The following is a 24,173-nucleotide window of genomic DNA, read 5'->3' as shown; positions in this document are numbered from 1 at the left end:
TTCTTCGTTGGAGACTGAAACCAGGGCCTGTGCATGCGAGGCAGAGCTCTAATACCTGAGCCAGACCTCCTCCCTTTGTACACTGAATTGCCTACTTGTGCCCATGCTGTGGGCAGCCACCACGGCATCTGGCCATGTGCTTCTGTGCTTCTGTGTAGCTGAGAAAACAAGTGTGTGGGTAAACAATGGGGTAGCCAGCCAATAACAGAGATGGTGTCTGGCATGCTTTATTTTTTTAATAACCAGGCTGGCCATGAACTGCAGTCCCTTGCTCTCCGCCTCCAAAGCAGCCAGCATTACAGGCTTGAGCTAACGCACCCAGCTTATACTGCTTTTCCAAGCACATAAAATACAAATCCAAAACCTTTTTACTGAAATACAGAAACAATGACTGTTCATTGTGAGTGGTAAATAAAATTTTCTTTTCATATAGAAAAAGTTAAAAAAACTTACCTTTCAGCTAAGCACTGGTGGCTATTCAAAAGACCGAGATCAGAGGACCTTGGTTTGAAGCTAGTCTCAACAAAAAGTCCCTGAGAATCTACTTCAATTAACCAGCAAAACTGTTGCACTAGGGCTGAGAATGTGGCTGAGTGGGAGTGCGCTTGCCTAGCATGCACGAAGCCCTGGGTTTGATTCCTCATTAACACATACGCAGAAAAAGCCAGAAGTGGTGCTGTGGCTCACGTGTAGAGAGCTAGACTGAGCATAGAGAGGCTCAAGGACAGTGCCCAGGCCCCGAGTTCAAGCTCCAGGATCAGCAAAACAAAAAACAAAAAACAAAAAACGTTGCACTAGAGGTATGGCTTAAGTGGTAGAGCGCCAGTTGTTAGAGAGCAAGCCCTGAGTTCACACAGGCCCTGAGTTCAGGCCTCAGAACAGTAATAAATATATTTTATATCATATATATATGTATATATATAAAATTTCAAATCAGCACTGACATTGGTTTGTAAAATGTTCCTGAAAGTATCTCTACTCATGTCAGAAAATTATAGCTATAATGAAGAAACTATTTAAAGATAGAACTTACATTTATTCTGTAACTGTTAGCTCCTTATTATCTGCTTTCCATTCTGTGCCAATTATATGACAAGGAGGTTATTTATGAAGGTCAAAGGCACTCACCTTCACAGATAAGCTGTACATTTCTCTTGTTAGCAGCAAGATTAATGCAAAAGGAAATCAGTTCCAAGTCAATTCGTTCATCTGAACATTCAAAGAGCATCTTCATTAACTAGCAAAAAACACAGGACATACTTAACTCAAAACAGAAACTCAACTTTTTGAAGCAGAATCTGATAATGTGTGATCTTATATCATATACTGGAATATAATGTAATGTAATCTACATTTCAACACAAAACTAGCATGACTGATTCACAGGTGATGAATGAGATGCTCAGTAATGTAAGTTACCAAGTACAACGGAGGACAGAGAACTATTAGGTAAGCCTCTGCGGTTAAGAAATGAAAAATACTGCTTGGAAGTTGAGCATTTCAAGCATAGAAAACACTTATACAAAGGTCACATTACAGGAAAAAATGTAACTTTTCTAAAGGACTAAGTGAAATCTCAAAGATTGATTGGAATTTTAATTAGGAGATAGAAATAAAATATGACTTCATAGCTGAATAGACATTGGGGTTCAGGTAGGAGAAGGAGTCAAAGATGACTCTCAAGATCTTTTTTTGTTGTTCATGGGCCAGAACTCTGGGCCTGAACTCTGGGCCTGGGCACTGTCCCTGAGCTCTTCAGCTCAAGGCCACAGCGTCACTTCCAGTTTTTTTTGCTTCAGTGGTATTGAGGAAATCAAACCCAGGGCCTCATGCATGCCAAGCGAGCACTCTACCACGGAGCTGCCTTCCCAGCCCCAACTCTCAATTTTACCTAGCAATGACTTGGATGATGGTACATATCCCCCAATAATATAAAACCAGTCTAGGACCAAATCTTAAATGATAATCCAGTTTTGATTTTATGTGTGTTGAGTTAAAGCTGCATAAGACAGTCTAGAAAGTACAGGTATTCAGCAGGAAGTTGCAATCGTACATCTGGATTTATGTCTTGACTGAAAGTACATTAGGAATTGTCTTATATGGCTGATAACTGAAGTTGTAGGCAAGACAGTATAGATTAAAATCAGTGATAAAGGGAAAAGGATCAGAGAAGAGGCAGACAAAATGCTAGGAAAAAGTTGGTTACCTATGCCAACTGACAATAATCTAGACTTTTCATTAGTAATATTTGCGAAAAAAAAAAAAAAGAACTTGTGATGGTTTGGAGAAGAGAGTTTTCTATTTTAGGCAAATCAGCAAACTAAGTGTATATTATGTAAGGATATATTTCTCCAAGTCCAATTTGCTACTAGATATGGAAGCTACTCCTAAGATTTATAAAATATGGAAATTAAAAATTTCCATATTTAATCTTGGGGCAATACTTTGTTTTTAGAATAAACTATGGCTTCATGAATCAGACACAGTGCTATTTTAGACCTCATTCTGTTAAATCTTGTTTTGACTGCTCATTGTGTTAATCCCATCCACTCTTTTCTTGCCGGGGTGGGGGCTGGGGGAGAGGCATACTATGGCTTGAAGTCAGGGCCATGTGCTGCTAGGCTAGCTATCTGACGTGAGCCACCCCCAACCTCTTTCAGGTAACTTCTGAGTTTCAAAAAGGATATATGACCAACATGCAAAAATAGTCATTGCTATGTGCTAGAACAAACAAACCAGAGTCAAAAACATCACTCCATTGTTAGGTATCATTCTTACAAAAGCACTGATCTATATGCTGGAAGTAGCAGCAGAATGATTTGGCATATAGCATGCCTTTCCTAACACTGCAGCTCCTAACCACCATGTTATACGGGAGTAATAACACTTAATAATGCTTTAGACTAAAAAGATTCTCTAGTAAATATAAAATTCAGTGGATATATATATATATATATATATATCAAATGTTGCTATCATACATGTAATATATATATATATATGACAAATAAATGTATAGGCATGTGTATAAAATTGCCAGTATAAAACCTGATAATGAGTAAATGAGTAAAATGTGATAATTCTTTAATATGTTTTCATACTAGAATGCAAAATTTACTATAGATGTCATCTGAATTTTTACTAATATTGAGAAACATTTTAATAATGAAAATTCATTAAATTGAAGTGATGTTTTAAATACACAAAATAGGTGCAGAAGCTCATGTCTGTAATCCTACCTACTCAGGAGACTGAGATCTGAAGATTGAGGTTCAAAGCCAGCCTGGGCAGGAAAGTCTGTGAGACTGTCATTTCCAATTAATCACCAAAAAGCTGGAAGGTATCACTCAAGTGGTAGAGTGCTTAGCCTCCAGTGAAAAAGCTAGGGTAGTTTTCTGGTTCTGAGTTCAAGCCCCAGTATCATCACAAACAAAACAAAACAAATGGAAAATAAACCCACAAAACATGTATTACTAATACAAAGTGTGCATTTCAAACTAGCCTTTGGAATTTGGAAAATTACCCTTGAAAACAGAGGTACAGGTGATTTGTTTAGAAGTGAGGGATTAAAAATAAATTTTTATGTCAAATTACATGTGGAAAAAAATCAGAAGCTACATTTAAAAAAATGTACATGTGTTAAAAATTAACTGAACTTTCATCCTCACAATAGAGATAAATTAGGACTAAGTATGAACAGAATGTATTATAATATGGAATGTTTTTCATAAGAGAAATGCTTCAATATTAATGAAAGCATTCAAATTTAAAATGCTTAATTCAAACTCCAAGCAACAGAACAACATTGTCTTCAATTTGATTGCTACCCAGAGTACTTCAAAAGTAAGTGTAATCACTGGCAACTAGGAAATATTAAAATTAGATTTGTTCTGTTTTAGCGGTCTGTTGTCATCTTTTAGTAATTTAACAGGAAAGCCCTGAAAGGGTTTTAGCCTGTGCAATGAAGAAGCACTAGTGTTCAATCAGACCAGTCCCACATTGAGTATCAGATACCAAAGACCAAGACTGAAACCACTGTGTCTAGACTCTCTGGCACCTGACTTCACTTATTTACCAGTGACCAGAGACCAACCCCTGCAGCTCTCTGTACGCACATACACCTCTACCACCCCCACCCTCTACCCAAACATCTTTGAATGATTATGCCAGAACTCTGCAGGCCTCAGGAATCTCTTCTGACTGGCTACTCCCTAGCGTTCTTGTTTGAAGTGATGCTCTGGTTTCTGAACTTCAGCAGATAATGGCAGGCAAGAGCAAAGGGGGCTGTCAGAAAGGACGTTTACCAGCCTTCAGCTGAAAAGAAGCATGTAGATCAAAGAGGGGCCCAATAGGACAACTGTGGTAAAAACATGTGGATCACTATGAAGACTCTTGCACTCTGTTCTAGGGTAAAAGATTAAATAACATCATGACATCACTACCTAGCCATGTACTTTGATTGGCCATCCTATTACCAATAACTACTTTTATAAGCATCTGGATAGCATTTGCACCTATTTAAACAAAACATGCATCTCAGAGGTTTAAATAACAATGAACTGTTAATGTGTACTTTTAACTATTATTAGAATACAACCATTAACTCCTGGTTATCCCAAATATGCTTACTTGAAACAATCTACCCAATGAGCCCGTTAAGACTGTGTATGAAGGAAGATGAAATGGCCCTCAAATCTTGCATAATAGGGATAAATAGGCAAAGAAAATGAGAATACATTGGGCAGTTAGGTGCACTAAATTATAAAAGAAAGCAAAGCAATATAGTAATAAAGTTTCTGAGGAATGTTGCATGTAAAATCATCTACTCTGGATCTTAAGTATTCTGAAAGTGAATGCTGATCTAATTATAGGTTTATCCAATAAAACTCATATAGACAGTAAATAGAACCATGAATGGGTCAAAAATAGGAAAGACTTGACATTTTATGAAGAGTACCTGACTTTTGTGCAGTTACTTGCACTACACACAGCCAGTTACATAAGCTACATTAGATTATATATAATTATATATTCACACAATAGAATCTAATGTAATTAAAGAATGTAATCACTCTTTTCATAATCATTTATAGTAATACGAATTATAACTGGGCCAATGCTTTTCTACCTTTGGTTCTTTTAGGCTTTCTTTTGAAAATTCATGGACAATACTTGAAGATCTTTATTAAACAAATATTAAGGTACACAATTCACACAGAAAAAAATATGACCTTATCTTACAGCCATTCAAATCTTAATATGGTTTTCTTTAGGAAGTAAGTTAACCAGCTTGCTGTCACAGGTAAATTCAAGTCTCACTAGTTACAACATTATTTCTGAAAGGAATGTCTTTTTAATTCCTGAAGGAAACTTGAAAATGTCATTTAATATCTAATTTGCTTTCTATCATTGTTTTATTTTGCAATGAACTTGGTACTGGGTTAACAATAAGTCACGTTTTCCTAAACATGTCAAAACTGGGCACTGTAAAGTACAAGTTACAGGTTGGATAGCGCTTTGTAAGCAAATATATTCTGGACATCATTTGTTTTCCTCAAAACATTGCCTCATAATAAAAAACTTCAATATGCATATAACATAACAGGGTGAATACACTCTCATGATTTCCATGAAACCTTACATTCTAAAAAGAAAACAAAAACAGAAATAAACACCTAAAAAACCTTGAGCTTTGAATGAGTGTTGGGAAGTTTTGCTAATAAAATACAGATAATAAGTGTTCTGAAAACCCCACTAGTGACATATATGAATGACATTAGAAACGGCAAGAAAATCCATGCAGTAACATCGCTCTTAAAAAGCTACAGAAAAACTGCACAAAAATTTTTAAAAAGAAACAATGATAACATCTAAAAGGTAAACAGGCTTTTGTTTTTGATTTACTGGCTTAAAATAAATTTAATATTTTATTTTTTATACTAAACATTCTAAAGGAGAAAGCTGTAGGTTTTATATTCTTCCTCATTTGCATCTTTAAATTTAATGTTATTCTTTTCAAAACTAAACTGGATAGAAAGAATCAATCTCTCCAAGAATATTATTCTTTCTTGGCTGCTTTCCAATTCATATCCTGCAGTCAATGAAATTCTGACACTAAATGAGATCGGAAAAGGAACACCCTTTGAATCTGCAAAGCAGAAAGTCCTTAGAACATGTGGAGTGTGACTGTAGTAAATCATCTGTAATCTCTTTTTGACATGGCTACTCTTTTACTGAACACTTGTTTGACAAAGGGTTTGATTACTCTGTGCATGAGCTATAGTCTGACACATTTTATCACCATAAAGGACCCTGTCTTGTTAGATAAGATGTACTGTATATTCTTTGAAGGATGTCTATTTTCTACAGCCATAATTAGTTTATCCCCTGATATAAAAGGCAAAGAAACTGTCCTTCAGAGTTCACCAGTTTCTCAAATATAAGTAAAAAAAAATAATTCCAAAGAAGCATATTCAATTTTAACGCTGTCCCACTAAATTAGAATGAATAAAAGACTAATGAAAAGAGAAATTATCATCTATTTTTACTGTGTTTTAAATACTCAATGTAGCCTACATTTCATAATTCATATTAGGATAACAAGGAATTGCCCAGTAACAGTATTATGAGAACATTAGTATGACTGTCATATTTTCCTGAATTGCTTTTTAATAGCATTATTTTTACTATATATTATACATATCATAATTTTACTTTTCTTATATTAGAAAACTATTTTATAAAAAATAATATAATATCAAAAGCGGCCCAACCTGGGCTTTGAATATGATATCCAGAGCTTCATTTATTCATAGTTAATGACACAATAACGATTGCATGAATGTAAATTCCCAAAGAGCACAACCACATAAATAGAATCACAAACATTATGAAGCAGTCTATGAAAAAAAACTGGGGAAATAGCACTGTGGTTCACTGTGGTAAAGCACTAGCCTTGTGCACAAATGCTTAAGGACAGTGCCTAGGCCCTGAGTTCAAGCCCCAGAACTGGCTCCACAAAAACTGGGGTGTTAGAGGCCTGGCTCAGGTGGCAGAGTGCAGCCAATGAACAAAAATGTGTAATAACAAGTTTGAACCCTGGTCACAGGGAAAAAAAAATTGGTAATCTCCTTCAACATAAGTAAACCTAACATTAGAAGTATATCAAAAAATAGAGTCAAAGAAAAATCTTTCTTGAAAACAGGGCTATTGAACCAAAAGAATTTTTTTTTTTGTCAGTCGTGGGCCTGAGCTCTGGGCCTGGGCGCTGTCCCTCAGTTCTTCAGCTCACGGCTAGCGCTCTACCACTTCTGCCACAATACCACTTCTGGCCTTTTCTGCTTGTGTGGTGCTGAGCAATCAAACACAGGGTCTCTTGCATTCAAGGCAAGCGCTCTATCACTGAGCTAACTTCCCAGCCCGAAAACCACAAGAATTTTGATGAAACATTTTCCATTAGAGAATGTGAAGCACTAAAAAATTAACTATATACAAGATTAAAATGTAAATTATTAACTTGAGAAATATTCATAGTACAGAATTAGCTATATATTGCCTTTATCAATGTTAAAATATTGATAGATAAAATATGTTAATAGAAAATAATACTAGAATATGGAAAATAAACACATGAAACATGTTCAACTTCACTAAACACCCATGAAAATGCAAGTACATAGAAAAATTGATCCCCTATATTTTAGAGAGACATTAATAACTGCTACTGTTAAAAGTGAAGTACTAGTTGGAAATATAAATGAATGCCTTTGTAGCATTTGGCCTAAATTGTCAAAGGCACAAATGTTCACATATTTTGATGCTTATTTGAATTTTAGGAATTTAAACTAAAGAAACATTCATAGATGTGGATGAGAATTTACAATTATGATATTTATAATATTTTCATTTATTTTGTTTGCTAAACTATAAACATTTTCAAAGAATGTTCAGTGATATGAAAACATGCCATGATTAAGTGATAAAGCAACATATAAAATTACATATACAATATAATTCATATATATATGTATATATATATATATATTTTTTTTTTTTTGGTCGGTCATGGGGCTTGAACTCTGTGCTTGGGTGCTGTCCCTCAGCTCTTTAGTTCAAGGCGAGGGCTCTACCACGTGAGCTACAGTGCCACTTCCAGTTTTCTGATGATTTAGTGGAGATAGGAGTCTCACAGTCTTTCCTGCCTGGGCTGGCTTTGAACCATGATCCTCAGATCTTAGCCTCCGGAGTAGCTAGGATTACAGGTGTGAGCCACCAGCACCTGGCTAATCCCAATATATTTTTATCTTTTAAGCAGAGAGAGGCCAAGGTACCAAAATGTTAATTATCCCTAGGTTAATTAAAGTTATTTTTATTTCTAGACAGTCTTTTTTAAAATTTTCAGTGCTAGAGACAGAACCCAGACTTAGCTTATTTTAGACAAGAGTTAGATATGTTATAAATATTTTTATACAAATTTATATTAATTAGAATTTTTAAGGAAAAAAGTCTAACAAGAGGGTGAAAACATTTATAGATCTTATAAACTAGTTACCTGTGGTATGCAGTCTGTGTATGCAAACATAGATTTAAAGCGGTCATCCATGCTTATATGGTAAAGTACACACATTGCAATCTGTTTGTAGTTTTCATTTCCTAAGAATAAAAAAGAAAAGGGTACAATGATACATGTGAGATCTATCTATTATTTTTTTCAAGTATAGTAAGTATATTTATTTTATTCTATTTTTTAAATTTTTTCTATTATTTTTAACATAGCATTCAAAGTACTTAGATAACTCTGATCTATAAAATGTATTACTTGATATATAAGTTCCAAAAAACAGGGCTCTGATTTACCACCTTATTCCCCGCCTTGAGACTAGCACTTAATACAAAGTAGGTACTTAAGGAACGGTTGCCAATATTAATCATTAGGCATTCACCTATCACAGCAAGCGCCATACTAAACTGAACTCAGGGCACTGAATCTTCAAAGCAATCTGTCAAACAGATCTTACATCTCTTCAGGTGAGGATCATGAGACTTAAGGAAAAAAAAAATACTTGCCTCATATCTTTTTAAATGATTGAGTAGGGATTTAATAGAGGATTGTCTGCTTCCAACATCTTTATTGGGTTATACTATAGTAATTATCTTAAATATTTTTATATCATAGCGTCAAACTATTTTTCACATAAAATGCTATCAGTCTTTTGGGACTGATATATGTAGTACAGTGCATTTTAAAAAATAATTATTTTTAAAAATAAAATATCTAGGAATTAGCCTAGTCAAAGATGTAAAGGAACTATTTAGTGAAAACTACAAAAACCTAAGGAAAGAAATCATAGAGGACACCAGGAAATGGAAAGACCTCCATGTTCTTGGGTAGGAAGACTTAATATAGTGAAAATGGCCATACTGCCAAAAATGATCTACATATTCAATGCAATTCCCATCAAAATCCCAATGATGTTCTTTACTGAAATAGAGAAAACAATCCCAAAATTCATATGGAACAGCTAAAAACCTAGAATAGCCAAAACAATTCTAGGCAAAAGAAACAACGTGAGAGGGATCACGATACCGGATTTCAAGCTCTACTATAGAGCCATAATAACAAAGACAGCATGGTACTGGCACAAAAACAGACCCAAAGACCGATACAGATTAGAAGATCCAGAAATAAAATCACATACACATAGCCAGCTGATATTTGACAAAGGAGCCAAAGACATGCAGTGGAAGAAACATATCCTCTTCAACTACTGGTGCTGGGAAAACTGGGCGGCCACATGCAGAAGACTCAGTGGACCCCAGCCTATCACCATGCACTAACATCAACTCAAAATGGATTAAAGATCTTAACATCAAATCTGAAACTCTGAAACTGCTGCAGGACAGAGTAGGATAGACAGTAGGCAGGACCTTCCTGAACAAAGTCCCAGAGTCACAACAAATTGGAGAGAGACTCTACAAATGGGACTACCTGAAAATAAAAAGTTTCTGCACAGCTAAAGACATAGCTACCAAAGTAGAAAGACAGGTAGGCAATTGGGAAAAATACCAGCAATATATCAGACAAGGGCCTAATATCCATTATATATGGGGAACTCAAGAAACTAACCCCTCCCAAATCTAACAAACCAATCACTAAATTGGCAAGGGAACTAAAGAGAGACTTCTCAGAAGAGATAAAAACGGCAAAGAAACACATGAGGAAATGCTCGCTATCCCTGGCTATAAAAGAAATGCAAATAAAAACAACCCTGAGATACCACCTTACCCCAGTCAGAATGGCCCACATCCTAAAGTCAGCCAAGGACAAATGCTGGAGGGGATGCGGAGAAAGAGGAACCTTACGGCACTGCTTGTGGGAATGTATACTTATACAACCACTTTGGAAAATAGTCTGGAGATATCTCAGAAAGCTAGATATAGACCTCCCCCATGACCCAGCCATACCACTCCTAGGCCTCTACCCTGAGCAACAGGAACCAGGATACAAGGACACATGCACCTCCATGTTTATTGCTGCATTGTTCACAATAGCCAAGATATGGAAACCACCCAGATGCCCCACCACAGATGAATGGATCCAAAAATTGTGGTACCTATATACAATGGAATATTATGCAGCCATTAGAAAGGAGAAAATAATGGCATTCACAGGGAAATGGATGGAAGTAGAACCAATCATTTTGAGTGAGGTAAGCCAAGAGCTAAGAGACAAATGGCACATGGTGTCCCCGATATGTGGATGTTAAATCCAAACTGCAAGGAGATACAACAAAGTCAACAAGACTTGAGAAACAAAGGACCCCCACTCATCTGGTTGTATAATTGCTAAAGGACTCCATGTTCTTGACTACATATATGGTATATCAATGTGCACATCTGAGGGAAGCTAGGAGGAGGGAAATGGGACAATATACAGCAGAGGGCCATCAGCTGCACTGGACATGGATGAAAATGAGCTAAGCCACTCAAGGGCAGCGATGGCAGGGAGGGAACGAGCGAGACAGAGGGAACCGCTGACACTAAGTGAAAGGAAAGAAATGTACATAGCACCCAAACAGTTGTATTGTCAAAGCTCATAGAATTTACAAACATTATAGACCCTGATAATGACAATCTGCCTTGTGAAGGTTAAAATGTGTTTGTGACTTTAACTATCATTATCTCACAACACTGTAAAATTGTGAAATTTATGTAACCACTTACAATAAAAATTATTTAAAAATTATTTTTAATCTAGGCTTTATACATCTTTATAAAGTACTTTTAAAACCTATTTTCTACTGCTTATATAAGTAATACAAACAGTAACTTCAGATACAATAATTAGTATTTTATATATTTCTCAGATGAAAAGATATTTTCACTAAAATCTGCAAGTTCACCAATTCAACTATAAAGAATACAATGTATTCAGGAAATACGTGTGTGTGTGTGTGTGTGTGTGTGTGTGTGTGTGTGTGTGTGTGTGTGTGTGTGTGTGTGTGTGTGTGTGTGTGTGTGTGTGTGTGTGTGTGTGTGTGTGTGTGTGTGTGTGTGTGTGTGTGTGTGTGTGTGTGTGTGTGTTACAAGGGTTGAACCCAAGGCCTAAAGTTTGCTAGTCTGGTGCTCTCCTACTTGAGCCACATCTCCAGCCTTATTTTTTGCTGGACTGGACTCAAACTGTGATCCTCCATATCTGAGAGGGAGCTACCAGGTACCTCCAGGATTGGGAGATATTTAAAATGCAAAAATGAAGCTAATATTCATATAAAATATAATATTTATACCAATGATTTGAAAGTAAGAACTGTATTTGGAGGGAAATGAAATGTAAAAATTATGAAGTAGAGGTAAATTAAATGTTTCTGATCTTAATATTTTAAGACTAGCACAATGGAAAGACTTGGAAAAAATTATATTAAGTGAAGTAAGCCAGGCCCAAAGAAACATAGGTCCCATAGTTTCCTTTATTTGCAATAACTAGTATATGTCTGAGTCAAGCAGAAAAGGTCAGATAAGTTGATGTTAGGGAAATGAACCCTAAGATACGTATTCAAATGTTTTTTTCTTTCATGCGATTGTTTCTAACACATTTATAAGATGATTTCTTTGTTGCTTTGTATGTCCCTCCCCCACGGTATGTATAACCCCTGCTTTCACTGTATTTGATGTGAGTATAATTTGTGGAGGGGAAGGGGAAAAACAAATCCTTTAACTAGAGATACAGGTGGACCCATTGCAACAATGAGATGTACAAGATGTTATGTGGAAAATGAACTTTACAACTTTGGTGGGGCGGGGGAGGAGGATTGGTTGGGGAGTGGAGGGGAAGATGGGAAGGGATGGGAAGTGGAAACAAAGGAGGATGCTACAATGCTTGATAAGAAATGTACTCATTATCTTGCCCATGTAATTATAACCCCTCTGTACAGTATTTTCACAATAAAAAAAAAAGACTAGCACGATCTAAAGATTCACAGATTTATTTACTTATTTTCTTGGCACTTGTGCTGCGACTTGGGCACTATTTTGCTCAAGGCTAGTACTCTACTACTTGAGCTCCACTTCAGCTTTTTGGTGGTTAATTAAAGATTAATGAATGTCCTCCTTCATTAATGCTGTTGAAATTATGTGCTTCGAGTTGTCTGTGAAAGAATTAGGCAAGAGAATGCTGGTAGAGCAATTAGCTTAGTGTCTGACACAAACTAAACCAACTCAATAAATATACGCTGACAACAGTATTTTTCTGTTTTACCAGTAGAACCGTGATACATAAGGGACTTCATGTTTTTCTACCAAGACTGGTGCTATAACTAGAAATAAAGTAGGTTTGAGAGGCAGCAGAGTGGGAGGTATATTCATAGCCTGTGACAGACCACCTGTCTTTTTTATCTACTAATCTTCCTGTAACGCTCAACGATTCCTCAATTGTGGAATTTAGAGTCATTTTATATGCAGGGCTCCACTCTGACCCGTATTTCATAAGAATTGACATCATTTTGTGATTCTTATAGTTATAAGCTCCTTAAATAGCAAGCAATTGAGAAAAGAAAATAAACTCCTTCCTTGCCCTGCACATACAAATTATCTTTCCTCCTCCTGTACTTCTCTGTGACAGAACTAACAGTACTGCCTTTCACCTCTGGAGTGAGGCAGTGGTGTCTGCAGAGTTGATGGGTTACCAAGTGGACAAAAGGGTACGAGAGAAGTCTGAGATCATGGAAGACAAAACTCACAAGCTACCTACCATGCTTTGATTACCTTTTTTTTTTTTTTTTGCCAGTCCTGGAGCTTGAACAAAGGGCTTGGTACTGTCCCTGAGCTGCTTTTGCTCAAGGCTAGCACTCTACCACTTGAGCCATAGTGTTACACGTCCAGCTTCTTCTGTTTATATGGTACTGAGGAATCGAACTCAGGGCTTCATGCATGCTAGGCAAACACTCTACCACTAAGACACATTCCCAGTCCTTCCTTTACCTTAAACAGCATGTCCCAGATAAATAAAAGTTAGATGAGCAGAGGTATTACCCCTTATATCTTGTCTGAAACAAACTAGAGTAGAACTAGTGCTGTGAAAGGTGGTGATGACGATCTAAGGGACTGTAATACTATATTTAGAAGTCTATCTGACTCAAGTGGCTGATGTGTCTTCTGGATTTGTCTGGGTCAATTTCTCAGAACTTAAGCAATGATATATAAATATCTATGAAATTAATTTCTCCCTTTCTGTGTTTATTAAATGAATGAAAAAAGATACAAACTGGAGTTCCCTCTTCATTCAGAAACAATGGGTATTTTATAAATCTCTCGTTACTCCCATTACTTTCCTGATTCTAGATTTCTTCGTATTCTATTGCTACAGACATTGTTTTACTTCCAAGAATCTTCAATGCGTGAATGAAGACTATAGTATAAAAATCACAGAATCTTATTTACCGTATCATAAATGAAGCATATAGCTTGATGGCATGTAACAGCTGAAAGCTACAACCAAAGGACAGAACGTTTAAGGGCAAAAGTGAATACATGGAATTGTAAGATACCTAGAGATAACCTGATCTCATCTACTTCTGTGCTCAAAATCCAGCCGAGCACAGAAAGCAAAGGCTTTCTGGCAGGAAACATTTAGTATTATTACTTAAAAAGCTAATTTGTGGATCACATAGCAATAAACAGTCATTAGAGAGATTAAACTGGTAGTAAAGTGAAAAGCTTATCCTTTATTATAAACTAATAAATAGTTTTCTTCATTCAATGGGAGAAAAAGATATCTAAATTCTTGAAAAAAAGTAAACTTCAAGGGGAAAAAATTACATACCCTAAGTAAATTCCTACAAGAAATACGGATTTGGAGGATATGATTTTCCTGTAAGAATTCATGACTAGAAACCATGAACTTGAGCTAATCAACTATGATCCAGCCCTCTATACCCTGTTCATGGACAACATTTCAAAAGGGCTCCTTTAAGACTTACAGACATCAATTATTCCCTAATGGCATCCCAAGTATAATCAGGCTAACAACTGCTATTCTGTCATGGTACCAAAGGCTCTGTAGATTTTGAGCAGAGCAGTGAAAAGACTGAATTTTTTCAAAGGAGGTTCTTAATGATTGGAGGTGAATTAGTCAAATCTGTTCAAGTAATAAGGGCAGGATGGAAAAAAAGGCCTAGTCATTATAATTCCTTTGGTATTTATGGTAATAAACATGAATCATGATGAACTCACTGGCTATTAAATACAGAGGTCATAAGTACTTCCATAGGATTTCCACAGGAATTCGACGTTAATTAGCTGGATCATTATTTGAAAGTGTTACTGAATTATCTTAGCATTTGTGCAGCCATTCTCCCCAAATTGGTCATTCCCAGCTGAAGGTAGTTAATACCTTAACAAACTGGCCATTAACTCCAGTAACTGATTTCGTGGGAATTATTGCACTTATAAAGTACATTCAAGAGTTTATAAGAAACATTGCCCCTCCCCCCTTTCTTTTTAAAGAAATTTACAGCTGTAATTCAGCTGGAGCAGCTCAGAGAGGGGGAAAAAAATCAGCTTTCTGGGCTGTTCTCACAACTGATTTTCTGCCAATTAAAGGGCAAAGCACATGCTGATGGGTTTTGAGTTTTAAAATGCCTTCAGTTTTTTCACCTCTGAAGTGATTAGTCTCAACACTATCAGCTTCTAATTTTGTAAGACACTTGGGATTTTCCATTCACAGTTCAGTCAAGCAGAAATATGAGTTTTGAACATAGGAACTCAAAGCCAAATTTCCGGTCTGTAGCAGACCCAGCCCAACACTTTGTGAAAACAGAGTGAGAACACAAGTTATGGGCCACATTATTAGCTAGATTCTCATTCCCTTCTACACCCCATGTCTTCATTCAAAGCAAGTAGTCCCTTTGAAGTCACAAAGGCTTCGTGCAAAGGTAGAGAGAAGTGGAAACATTAGCACACCTGTACTGGAAGAGAGCAGCAGTAAGGTAATACATTATTCTGGAAAACCTGTATGAATACAAGATGCTTCAAAAAAAAATCACATCTTTAAGTTGAATATGGCATTACAGCCCTAAAAGCCCAATCCATAATACAGTATAATGAAAATGCCATAGGCTGAAACTCCTACTTTTAAAGATGACTGCAACAATTATTCAATATAGCTACTTACTGAAGGTAGGTACTCATTACTTAACTTTCGTCTTTAAAAAAGAAAGTTTAAGTTCCGTAGAGCACTTTTATTAATTTATTTTTCCATGTGCTGGTTATAGAAGTGAAAGCCTCAGCCTGCTAGGTGAGAATTCTACCATGAACTACATCCCAGTCCTAGGACATCTTTAATACACATCTTATGCTTATTTCTCACCTCATAGAGTGAAAATACATAATACGTACTTTAGTTTAGCTTTAGTTTAAATTAAAATTTGGACCCACCAGTTTTTAAGATTGAAATGATACTGGATGGTGAACAGGCAATAGTCACCAGGTTTTAACCAAGAGTTAAGTGGGGAAAAAAATGACAGAATATATAGGTCACAATTGACCAGTGTGAAAAAAGCATAGCAGCAGCTTTGGGCTGTGTGATTTTTTTTTCATCAGTTATTTAACACAATGAGAATTTTCCACTAAGTTAAACGGGTCTTTATAGGATTAGCTGTTAACTAAATGAGTGTTCCACTGTCCAGAGTTCTTGATGGGAATTTTATCCTTTCTTTAGTGTGTTCGACTAGTTATATAGTTTACTTTTCAGCAAGTCTTCACATATCACCTTGTCTGTGGAATTTTTGCTAATATTCAGAGAATATTACAAGTTTTTTACAACAAGCCCTACAAAATATGCAGAATTGTGATGCAAATGACAAGGACCGAAATAAAGCCATTAACAATGACTGCCTTCGCGCTTACTGGCCCATAATCACCGACTTACTGTGCTATGGCCAACTTTTACTATCTAGAAATGGAGACACCGCAGGCAATAGTCACACAAACAGTATTGGAACCATCTGGTGATAGAAGAACCTTAAGAAAAAAAGGCTTTTTGATTTAATTGGGAAAACAGGAGGAAGCATAAATTTTACTGCCATTAATAACTTCAAGCAATCTTGATATGACTCTGCCTCACCCTGACAGCCAGACATGTGCTTTTTGTTAAGAGTGTTTGCCACATGTGACCCCTATTGTTTGCTCACTTGATCAGGTAGGAAAATGTAGGTTTATTTATAGGATAAATGAGGCCTATTAAAACTGAGAAACAGCGCAGTAGTCTGTGAGGAGCCGAGTTATGAAACATGTGTGAAATTCCATAACAGTTTTGTAATAAACAGGCCAAACAAGTTAATTTTTTAAAATGTACTTTAAGTTTCTTAAAGAAACCATCAATAAAAAGCAATATACTTTCAAAAAAAATGTGAAGGCCTTCTATTCAGAAAACATTATTCTGACCACTGTTGAACAGGCTTTAACAGTCTGAAAAGGCTACACACACAAAATAGTTTATTTCTTTTTATGTTGGTGACAAATTAAAAATTAGCTTATATTAAAATGTAATGAAAATGCGAATTTAACATGATGAGAGAATTTCAAAGGTGTTCAGAGCTTAACTTTGTCAATTTTGTGTTAAGGATACATGACAGAATTGTCAAAGGAAATCACCCTTAATTTCAATGAGATCAAAGTTTGGAGTCTTATAGTATCTACTCTGGTGATCTCACATAATAAGGGAAATCAGACTTGTCTAAACCAGAAAAAGTCAAACATTTGTCACTTAGCTCTTGACTCTTGACCTGGACTGAGTCCTAGATGCAGCTGAAATCTTTCCAGCCTGCTAAAATGCCTTTAAACCCAGATTACCAAATGTAATGTAGACAGAAGAAATAAGGTGCCATTCTTACCCTCAAAACCAATTCTGGGTCTACCCACGGAATACAGAGGAACACATTTATCAATTAGGGACCCCTACCAAACTAATTTGTTGTCCAATGAAGACAATATGGTCTCATGTTATTCTTACTAAAAAGCTGGGTCCTTTGGAAATGATTCACCTGAAATTGCAAAACAGGCCTGACATGTGCCATTCAGTCTAAAATTTAACTTTTCTTAACTGTATTTTTTTTGTCTTTTCTTTTTTGGTACTGGGGATCGAACCCAGGATGTTGCACTTGCTAGGCAAGCACTTTGCCACTGAGCTACATCCCAGCCCTAAAATTTAACTTTTCTGACACAACCAATAAATTCGCTTCTACAAAAACAAATCATGCAAATAAACACAAACTTACAACTCTTAAACCTACAAAAGGGAAGATTCATACAGAGATAGGAATTTGAGTCAAGATTTATGCCATCGCTGAAATTTTAATAGTAGTAATGTTCAGTATAATATCTAATTATCACCAAATAATGTAGCTCTGGAGATCAGAGGAAACGATTACTGAGCTAGTTCACTTTTCTGTTAAGTTGCAAATAGGTTAACCAAGTAGTCAACGAATATATATAAACCTTGATTAACAGCTATACAGTCATTAAAACTATCAAAATTTAATAATGTCTGTAGAAGAAGAATACCTCCTCAATTTTTTTTTTTCTCCAGTTCTGGGGCTTGAGGCCAGGGCCTTGGGTTTGTGAGGCAGACACTCTACTCTTAAGTTCCCCTCCTGTCTCTTTGCCTTCCCGACTGTAGGGTCTGGTGTTTTGCCTGGGGAAGACTGGGAGCTTAATCCTCTTACGTTTGGCGCCCATACAACTAGGATTCCAGCACACAGAGTCCACTGTGGAAGGGGCTTGGCTAACGCTGCTTTGAGAACTGCCCTTGAGCTGGGATCCCGTTACTCCCCAGGTGGCTGGGTTATGGGAGTGCAACACTGCATGTGAGGCCTCAGTTTCTCGTTTTTTAAATAGCTTCTCATTTCTGCTTATAAATGAACTAAGGGATGTATCAAGGTAGGGCAATTTGTATTCTATTTGTATATTACAGACTTCCGGATACTTTTCAGGAACAGTTTGCTAATCTAGGATTAAATCTCTCATTTTAATTTATGTGAACAGTGCTTCTCTAACTACTTCTGATGGAGAATCAGGTTTCGGTCTCTTCTTGTCCAATGTGGATATCTCATTCAGTAACCATTCATTTTATTAAGTCTTTTCCTTTCTTTTCTTCCTCTTTACCTTGACTAACATTTTTGAGTCTTAGATATAAAATCAATACCTGCTAATTCTCTCATCTGATTCTCAGAGCAATTCTCTATTTTATTCCCTTATTTTCTGTAATAAGATGAAAAATTCAGTGAACATCCATTGGTTTACCTAATACCACACTCAGTTAAAAAAGAGTAAAGCAGTCTCAAGCTCAGCTCTTTGGATCTTTATTCCTTTCTTCCATCCACCTATCTAATCATCCATAAAATACTAAGATCCTATAATATGCCTGGTATTGTTCTAGGCATTGAGAATAGAAACATGAAAAACACAGACTCAACTTTTATTTGTATGAAGCTTATAATTTAGGGGATGTGGTAGTTAGAGGTATTAGTACATGGGTAGGGCAAAGAAAATTATATGAAATACGTTATTTAGTAAGTACTATGGAGAAAAGTGAAATAGGAAAATGGTAAAATGAGTATCAGGACCTAACGTTTACATTTTTAATAGCCTAGCAAACATCAAAGACCAAAAGAGATGAGGCAAAAGGCCACACAAAAACTCGAGATGAGCCGGGCACTGACGGCCCACGCCAGTAATCCTAGTTACTCAGCAGACTGAGACCTGAGAAGTGAGGCTTGAAGCCAGCCCATGTAGAAAAGTTCACGAGATGCTTATCTCCAATTAACCACCAAAAAGCCAGAGTAGAGATATAGCTCAAATGGTAGAGTACCATCCTTGAGCAAAAAAGGCTAAGGGGCAGTGTCCTGGCCCTGAGTTCAAGCCCCATTACTAACACATCAAAAGAATGCAATAAGCCTATACATATTCTATCTAGGCAGTAGAAATAGCAGGGTTACCTGCTGCGTTCAAGGAATAGCAGTGAGGCCAATATTCCCTTGGCCAGAGCACCTGAAGGTGTGTTACAGTGGTGAGGAGACAGGCTAGCATTATGAGAAGTCACCAGAGGATGGATGGAGATTTAACTTAAATTTGATACCTGTGTGCCATGTTAAGAAGAATCTGAGGCAAGGGTATAAACACAAAGAGCAGCTCAGATGAATGCTACAATATTAAATCAGGAAACAGGAAGGTGGCTGGGACCAGGGAGTAGCAGTAATAGTCTACAGACAAGCTTTGACTAGATTACCCAATAAACCACATGTAAGTTGGGAAGAAAGGCAGCAGTCAAAAATAATGCCTGCTCTTCCTGTCCCCTGGCCCTGAGTTTTGGTCTAGATAACTAGAAAGATGATGTTACTATATACTGAGCTAAGAAGACTGAAAATACTGGAATTAGGAAAAGGTAGAGTGGCGATCAGGAGACTGATGTTTAAATTTACTAAATCTGAGCTGCTAATAAAGCTTCCAACTGGTAATGTTTGAGTAAGAAAATCAGAGAGGAAGCTGGGATTATGTTTCTGCTTGGGAGTTACCAGTATAGGCAGAGTATTTAAATGGAATGGAGGAAGACACCAAGACAATAAATACAAATAGAGGGAAAAGTTCTAGGAGTAAAACCTGAAGTGCATTCTATGCCTGTAGATTAGAGAGATGAGAGGGAAGCAGAAGAGGAAAGTGAAAGGTCTAAGCACTGAAAAGGTAAACCACAAAAGTACTGTGTCCAGGAAAACAAATGTATAAAGTTAGGGGAGGAAGATATTGTAGGAAATGCTGCTGATAGGTTGAGCAATGTGAGTACAGGGAACTGACCACTGGCTTTAGCAAAGTGGAGGTTAGCAATGTGAAGCACAATGAGGGTAGGGAAAGAAAATGAGAGGAGCAAGGAGGAAGAGGAGAGGAGAGGGAGACAGGCAGACATGGGGAGAACAGAAAGGTGAGAATGAGTACAAAGGGGAGAGGAAGCACGGTGACTGGGAACTGATGAGCAAAGAAAGGATATCATAGATGGAAGATGAGAGAATTACGAACAATGTTTCTTAGGATGGAAGAAACAATAGCATGTTTGTATGAAATATGTGAGCAAAGACTTGAGGATACAGCTTAGAAAGGAGGATTCCCTGAGCAAGAGCCTGAGCAGGACAATGCACACTACTGCTGCCCCAGGAAAAGAGTCCTGGCCAGAGAATTGGAGTCAAAACAGAAAACTGTTTTAAAATTATGTTAATATATGTAACATACATAGTATATAAATAATTTAAAATAAAACAAAGGAAAATATATAGCAGTTATAAATGCTATGACTTCACGGGCTCTAAAGATTCTGGAGCCATGTGGACATTTAAAATTCTAGAACACAGTAATACTCGCTCACAGACTTGTATATTATCCTCACCACTGCAAATGTGAATAAATGATCATAAAGAACGATAGACACACATAGCACTTCAATTTGTTTACAAAACCCATGATTTTAATCACAATGCTATGGTGCTTTCAATAAAAATTTCAGGTTTCTGAAAGAGGCTAGGGACATAGTTCTAATGGCAAAATGTTTGTCTAGCAGTTGAGAAGTCCTGGGTTCATTCAATTCCCAGTACTGGAAAAAAATCTTATCAGTTGAAAAATAAATATAAAAATAAAGATATATTTTTAAAGACTGTGCTACCGACTGGTTATGTTCCCCAAATTCAGAAACATAATCCATGTTTGGGGGTGTGTGTGAATATATCCTGGGGACAGAGACCTGTGTATGGGATTAGGTTCCTTACCAAAGTCAAACCAAGACAAACAAGAGCAGTCATTTTAACAGCTATTCCTACATGGAACCACCCTCACAAGTGTTAAGGACCAGGTATGGCTTTTAGCATACAATAAAGAATGATGCACGAGGAAGGCAGGACGGAAAGTTGCCTGTGTCATACTCCCCAGCCCTAACCAACTCAGCATGAAAAGAACGCTTCCATTAAGTTCAGGTCTTAAACTTGAAACCCTGTACTCTGCATCCCGTCTCCAGACCCGTTCCCCTGGATGGACCCTCTGGACCCCATGGGTCCGGTGGCCAGGGGCTGCCTCACAACCCTTCCTCAACTCTGTGCAGTGTGGCACAGAGGAAGAATCTAGTTTCTAGGGGGCAGGTAGGTAATAAGCAAAGGACTTTGCCTTGAATCTCAGTGCCAAGCTGGTGGAGCCTGGTGGAGCGTGACACCAGTGCATCCAAATTGCCCATGACTATACCCAGTGCCTATGGACAGAGCGTCTGAATATGCCTGGGACCTCGAGGGGGCCGAGGACTCCAGAGGGCTGGACCTGGGGCTGCCTGCCCAGGCTCGGGCACAGGGACTCCAGAACAGTGGGCAAACCATCCCAGTCCGGGCTTTGGTCCTGCCCAGAGCCTCAGTTCTCAGCACTGCAGTGTAGGTGGCCAAAGACCACCAACCTCATCACACCCCTCCTCCCTAGGCGAAACAGCCGAGAATCACTGTGTCCTTGAGGGAAGGAGGAAGAGATTGGAACAAGTAATTGCTTTAAAATTCAAGATTGAGCGTTCCATGGCGAGTCCAAGTGACAGAATATCAGAAGAACCTCAGCACAGGCCGCAAACACAGATAATCACCAGGGGCCTGCCTGGGGCTCATAGCAACTATTTTTTTCAGACTCTTGTACTGTCCAGGCTCAGACCTGGGGTTTGGGCTTCCCCTAGAGCAGACACAGTGACAATACACCAAGGGGGGATTCACCAGAAAATTGGGTTTGTGGTGCCATCTAGTGGTAAAGTGGCAGCAGCAGCAGTGGCCACAGACTTGGAGAAAATAAGGTCTAGACTTCATGGAAGGACAAGCTCATTACCAGATTACAAGAATGAAGGTGAGACATCCACTACATTCAAGCACACACCAAGACATTTCAGAGAATCACGATCTCACCAAAGGGTAAAAACAGTGTACCAGATGATGATGACATTAAAGAAAATGACAATAGCTAAAACTTAAGGAAACACTATATGCCTATAAGGTTCTGTTCTAAGCACTTTGTATGCAATACTTTAATATTAAAATGAACTCTCTAAGTTTTAGGTGATTATTACATCATTCTGGAGATAAGAAAACCAAATAACAAGTGCTTTGGGTAACCTGTTCAAGGTTATATGGTTAAAAGTAAACTATCATAATTCTAATAAGATAGACTCTGGAAATTGAGCTCTAGAAAAAAATCCATTTGTGTATTGGGTATTATATCTTATATCCTCAGATTTACTACTTTTTTAACAAATAATGAAGTGAGTATCATGTGAGTAATTTCCTAGAAATCATTTTTGGGAGACGGGGGTGATGGGGATTGAAACTGGTCTTACACTTGCTAGGTAAGCACTCGGACACTCAAGGCACATCTACATCCTTTTGCTTTTAGTTGCTTTGCAGATGAGCCGCATGATTTTACAAGGTACAAAGACTGCCATCCTCTTACTTTACCCAAGCAACTGGGATTATGGATGTGTCAACCATTTCTGGCTGATCTTGAGATAGGGTCTTGCTAGCTTTGGTCTGGACTAGTCTTGAAGCACAACTCTCCTATTTCTACCTCCTGGTATTATATGTGTGCCACCACACTTGGCCCAGAAGACTTTTTTGTTCGGAAGGCTTTTGAACACAGATCTTAATTTTCCAATGAAATTTCATTGTCATTAATTTTCCAAAAGCATACCTAGGAGTGCAGTGAGCTTTGGAAGAAGTCCAACTTGTACCATCTTATTCCTCAGTCCTGTGTCGAAGGACAGGTTGAGTAAAAGCCGGAGGGTGATATTCAGGAGATCTTCATGCTCACACGGTATCATTTTTACCAGTTTTTCAACAATATCCATTTCTACCTATGTAAAATGATAAAATGCACTGAGGTTCTATTACAAAATAAGATACAAAAGATTACAAATAATTACTTTCCTTTGTATTTACTTAATGAATATCTATGCTCTCTGTAATGATGAATTAATTTTATGTTTTATTTCAATCTGTAAAGTTTTCTGAGATCAAATTTTTGAGGGGAATATCTCCGTGATCCCTTCCTTCCCGTATCTGGCTTCATCAACTGAAAGACAAATGATATTTGATCCTTGAAAATAATGTAATAATTAACACCACCCACTATCTACCAGACCTTGAACAAGATCAAACACAAGCTCATCTTGGCCTTTAAGGGTCCCTTATTCTAGTAAGAATGAACAAGTAGGACAATGAATGTACTATGTGATTGAAAATAGACAATCTGATAAAAATTCAATGCACAAAAGTACTCTGGATACAATATGGAAGAAGGCATTAACCTATGTAGAAGAAAAGAAGCAAACAAAGGAAGGAAGGGAGGGAGGGAGGGAGGGAGGGAGGGAGGGAGGGAGGGAGAAAAAAAAGGGAAGAAAAGAAGAGAGAAAGGGAATGACCATCTAGGATGTAGAAAAGCTAATGAACGGGTGTTTAACAATAGAGGAGTTTAACAATAAAGGGATTTATTGAGGAATCAGGACATAAAATGTATGTGAGGATTGGCAGAAGCATAAAGACAGTTTTAGATTACAAAGGAAGGCTTTTAATACTCTGCTAAATTAAAATCATTTTTATGCTGGACTTATCAAAATTAAAAACTATGCT

At 37.3% G+C, this 24,173-nt stretch overlaps 1 protein-coding gene across 3 annotated transcripts in view; it reads right to left on the bottom strand.

Moving 5' to 3' along the window:
- LOC138818195 (kinesin-associated protein 3) overlaps positions 1–24,173 on the bottom strand; it is a 117,465-nt gene that overhangs the window by 58,013 nt on the left and 35,279 nt on the right. For all 3 annotated transcript variants that reach the window (XM_070009153.1, XM_070009155.1, XM_070009156.1), the window contains exons 10-12: positions 23,236–23,398; positions 8,552–8,652; positions 1,129–1,237 (exon numbers count right to left, since the gene is read on the bottom strand). In XM_070009153.1, the coding sequence (XP_069865254.1) occupies positions 1,129–1,237; positions 8,552–8,652; positions 23,236–23,398 (373 nt within the window). The remainder of the gene's footprint in view (positions 1–1,128; positions 1,238–8,551; positions 8,653–23,235; positions 23,399–24,173) is intronic.

The sequence above is a fragment of the Dipodomys merriami genome, unplaced genomic scaffold (assembly GCF_024711535.1).
Source record: "Dipodomys merriami isolate MVZ:Mamm:240054 unplaced genomic scaffold, mDipMer1.0.p SCAF_72, whole genome shotgun sequence".
Lineage (NCBI taxonomy): Eukaryota > Metazoa > Chordata > Mammalia > Rodentia > Heteromyidae > Dipodomys > Dipodomys merriami.
Note: the sequence above shows the minus strand (reverse complement) of the source record. Positions and strands in the feature narration are given on the sequence as shown.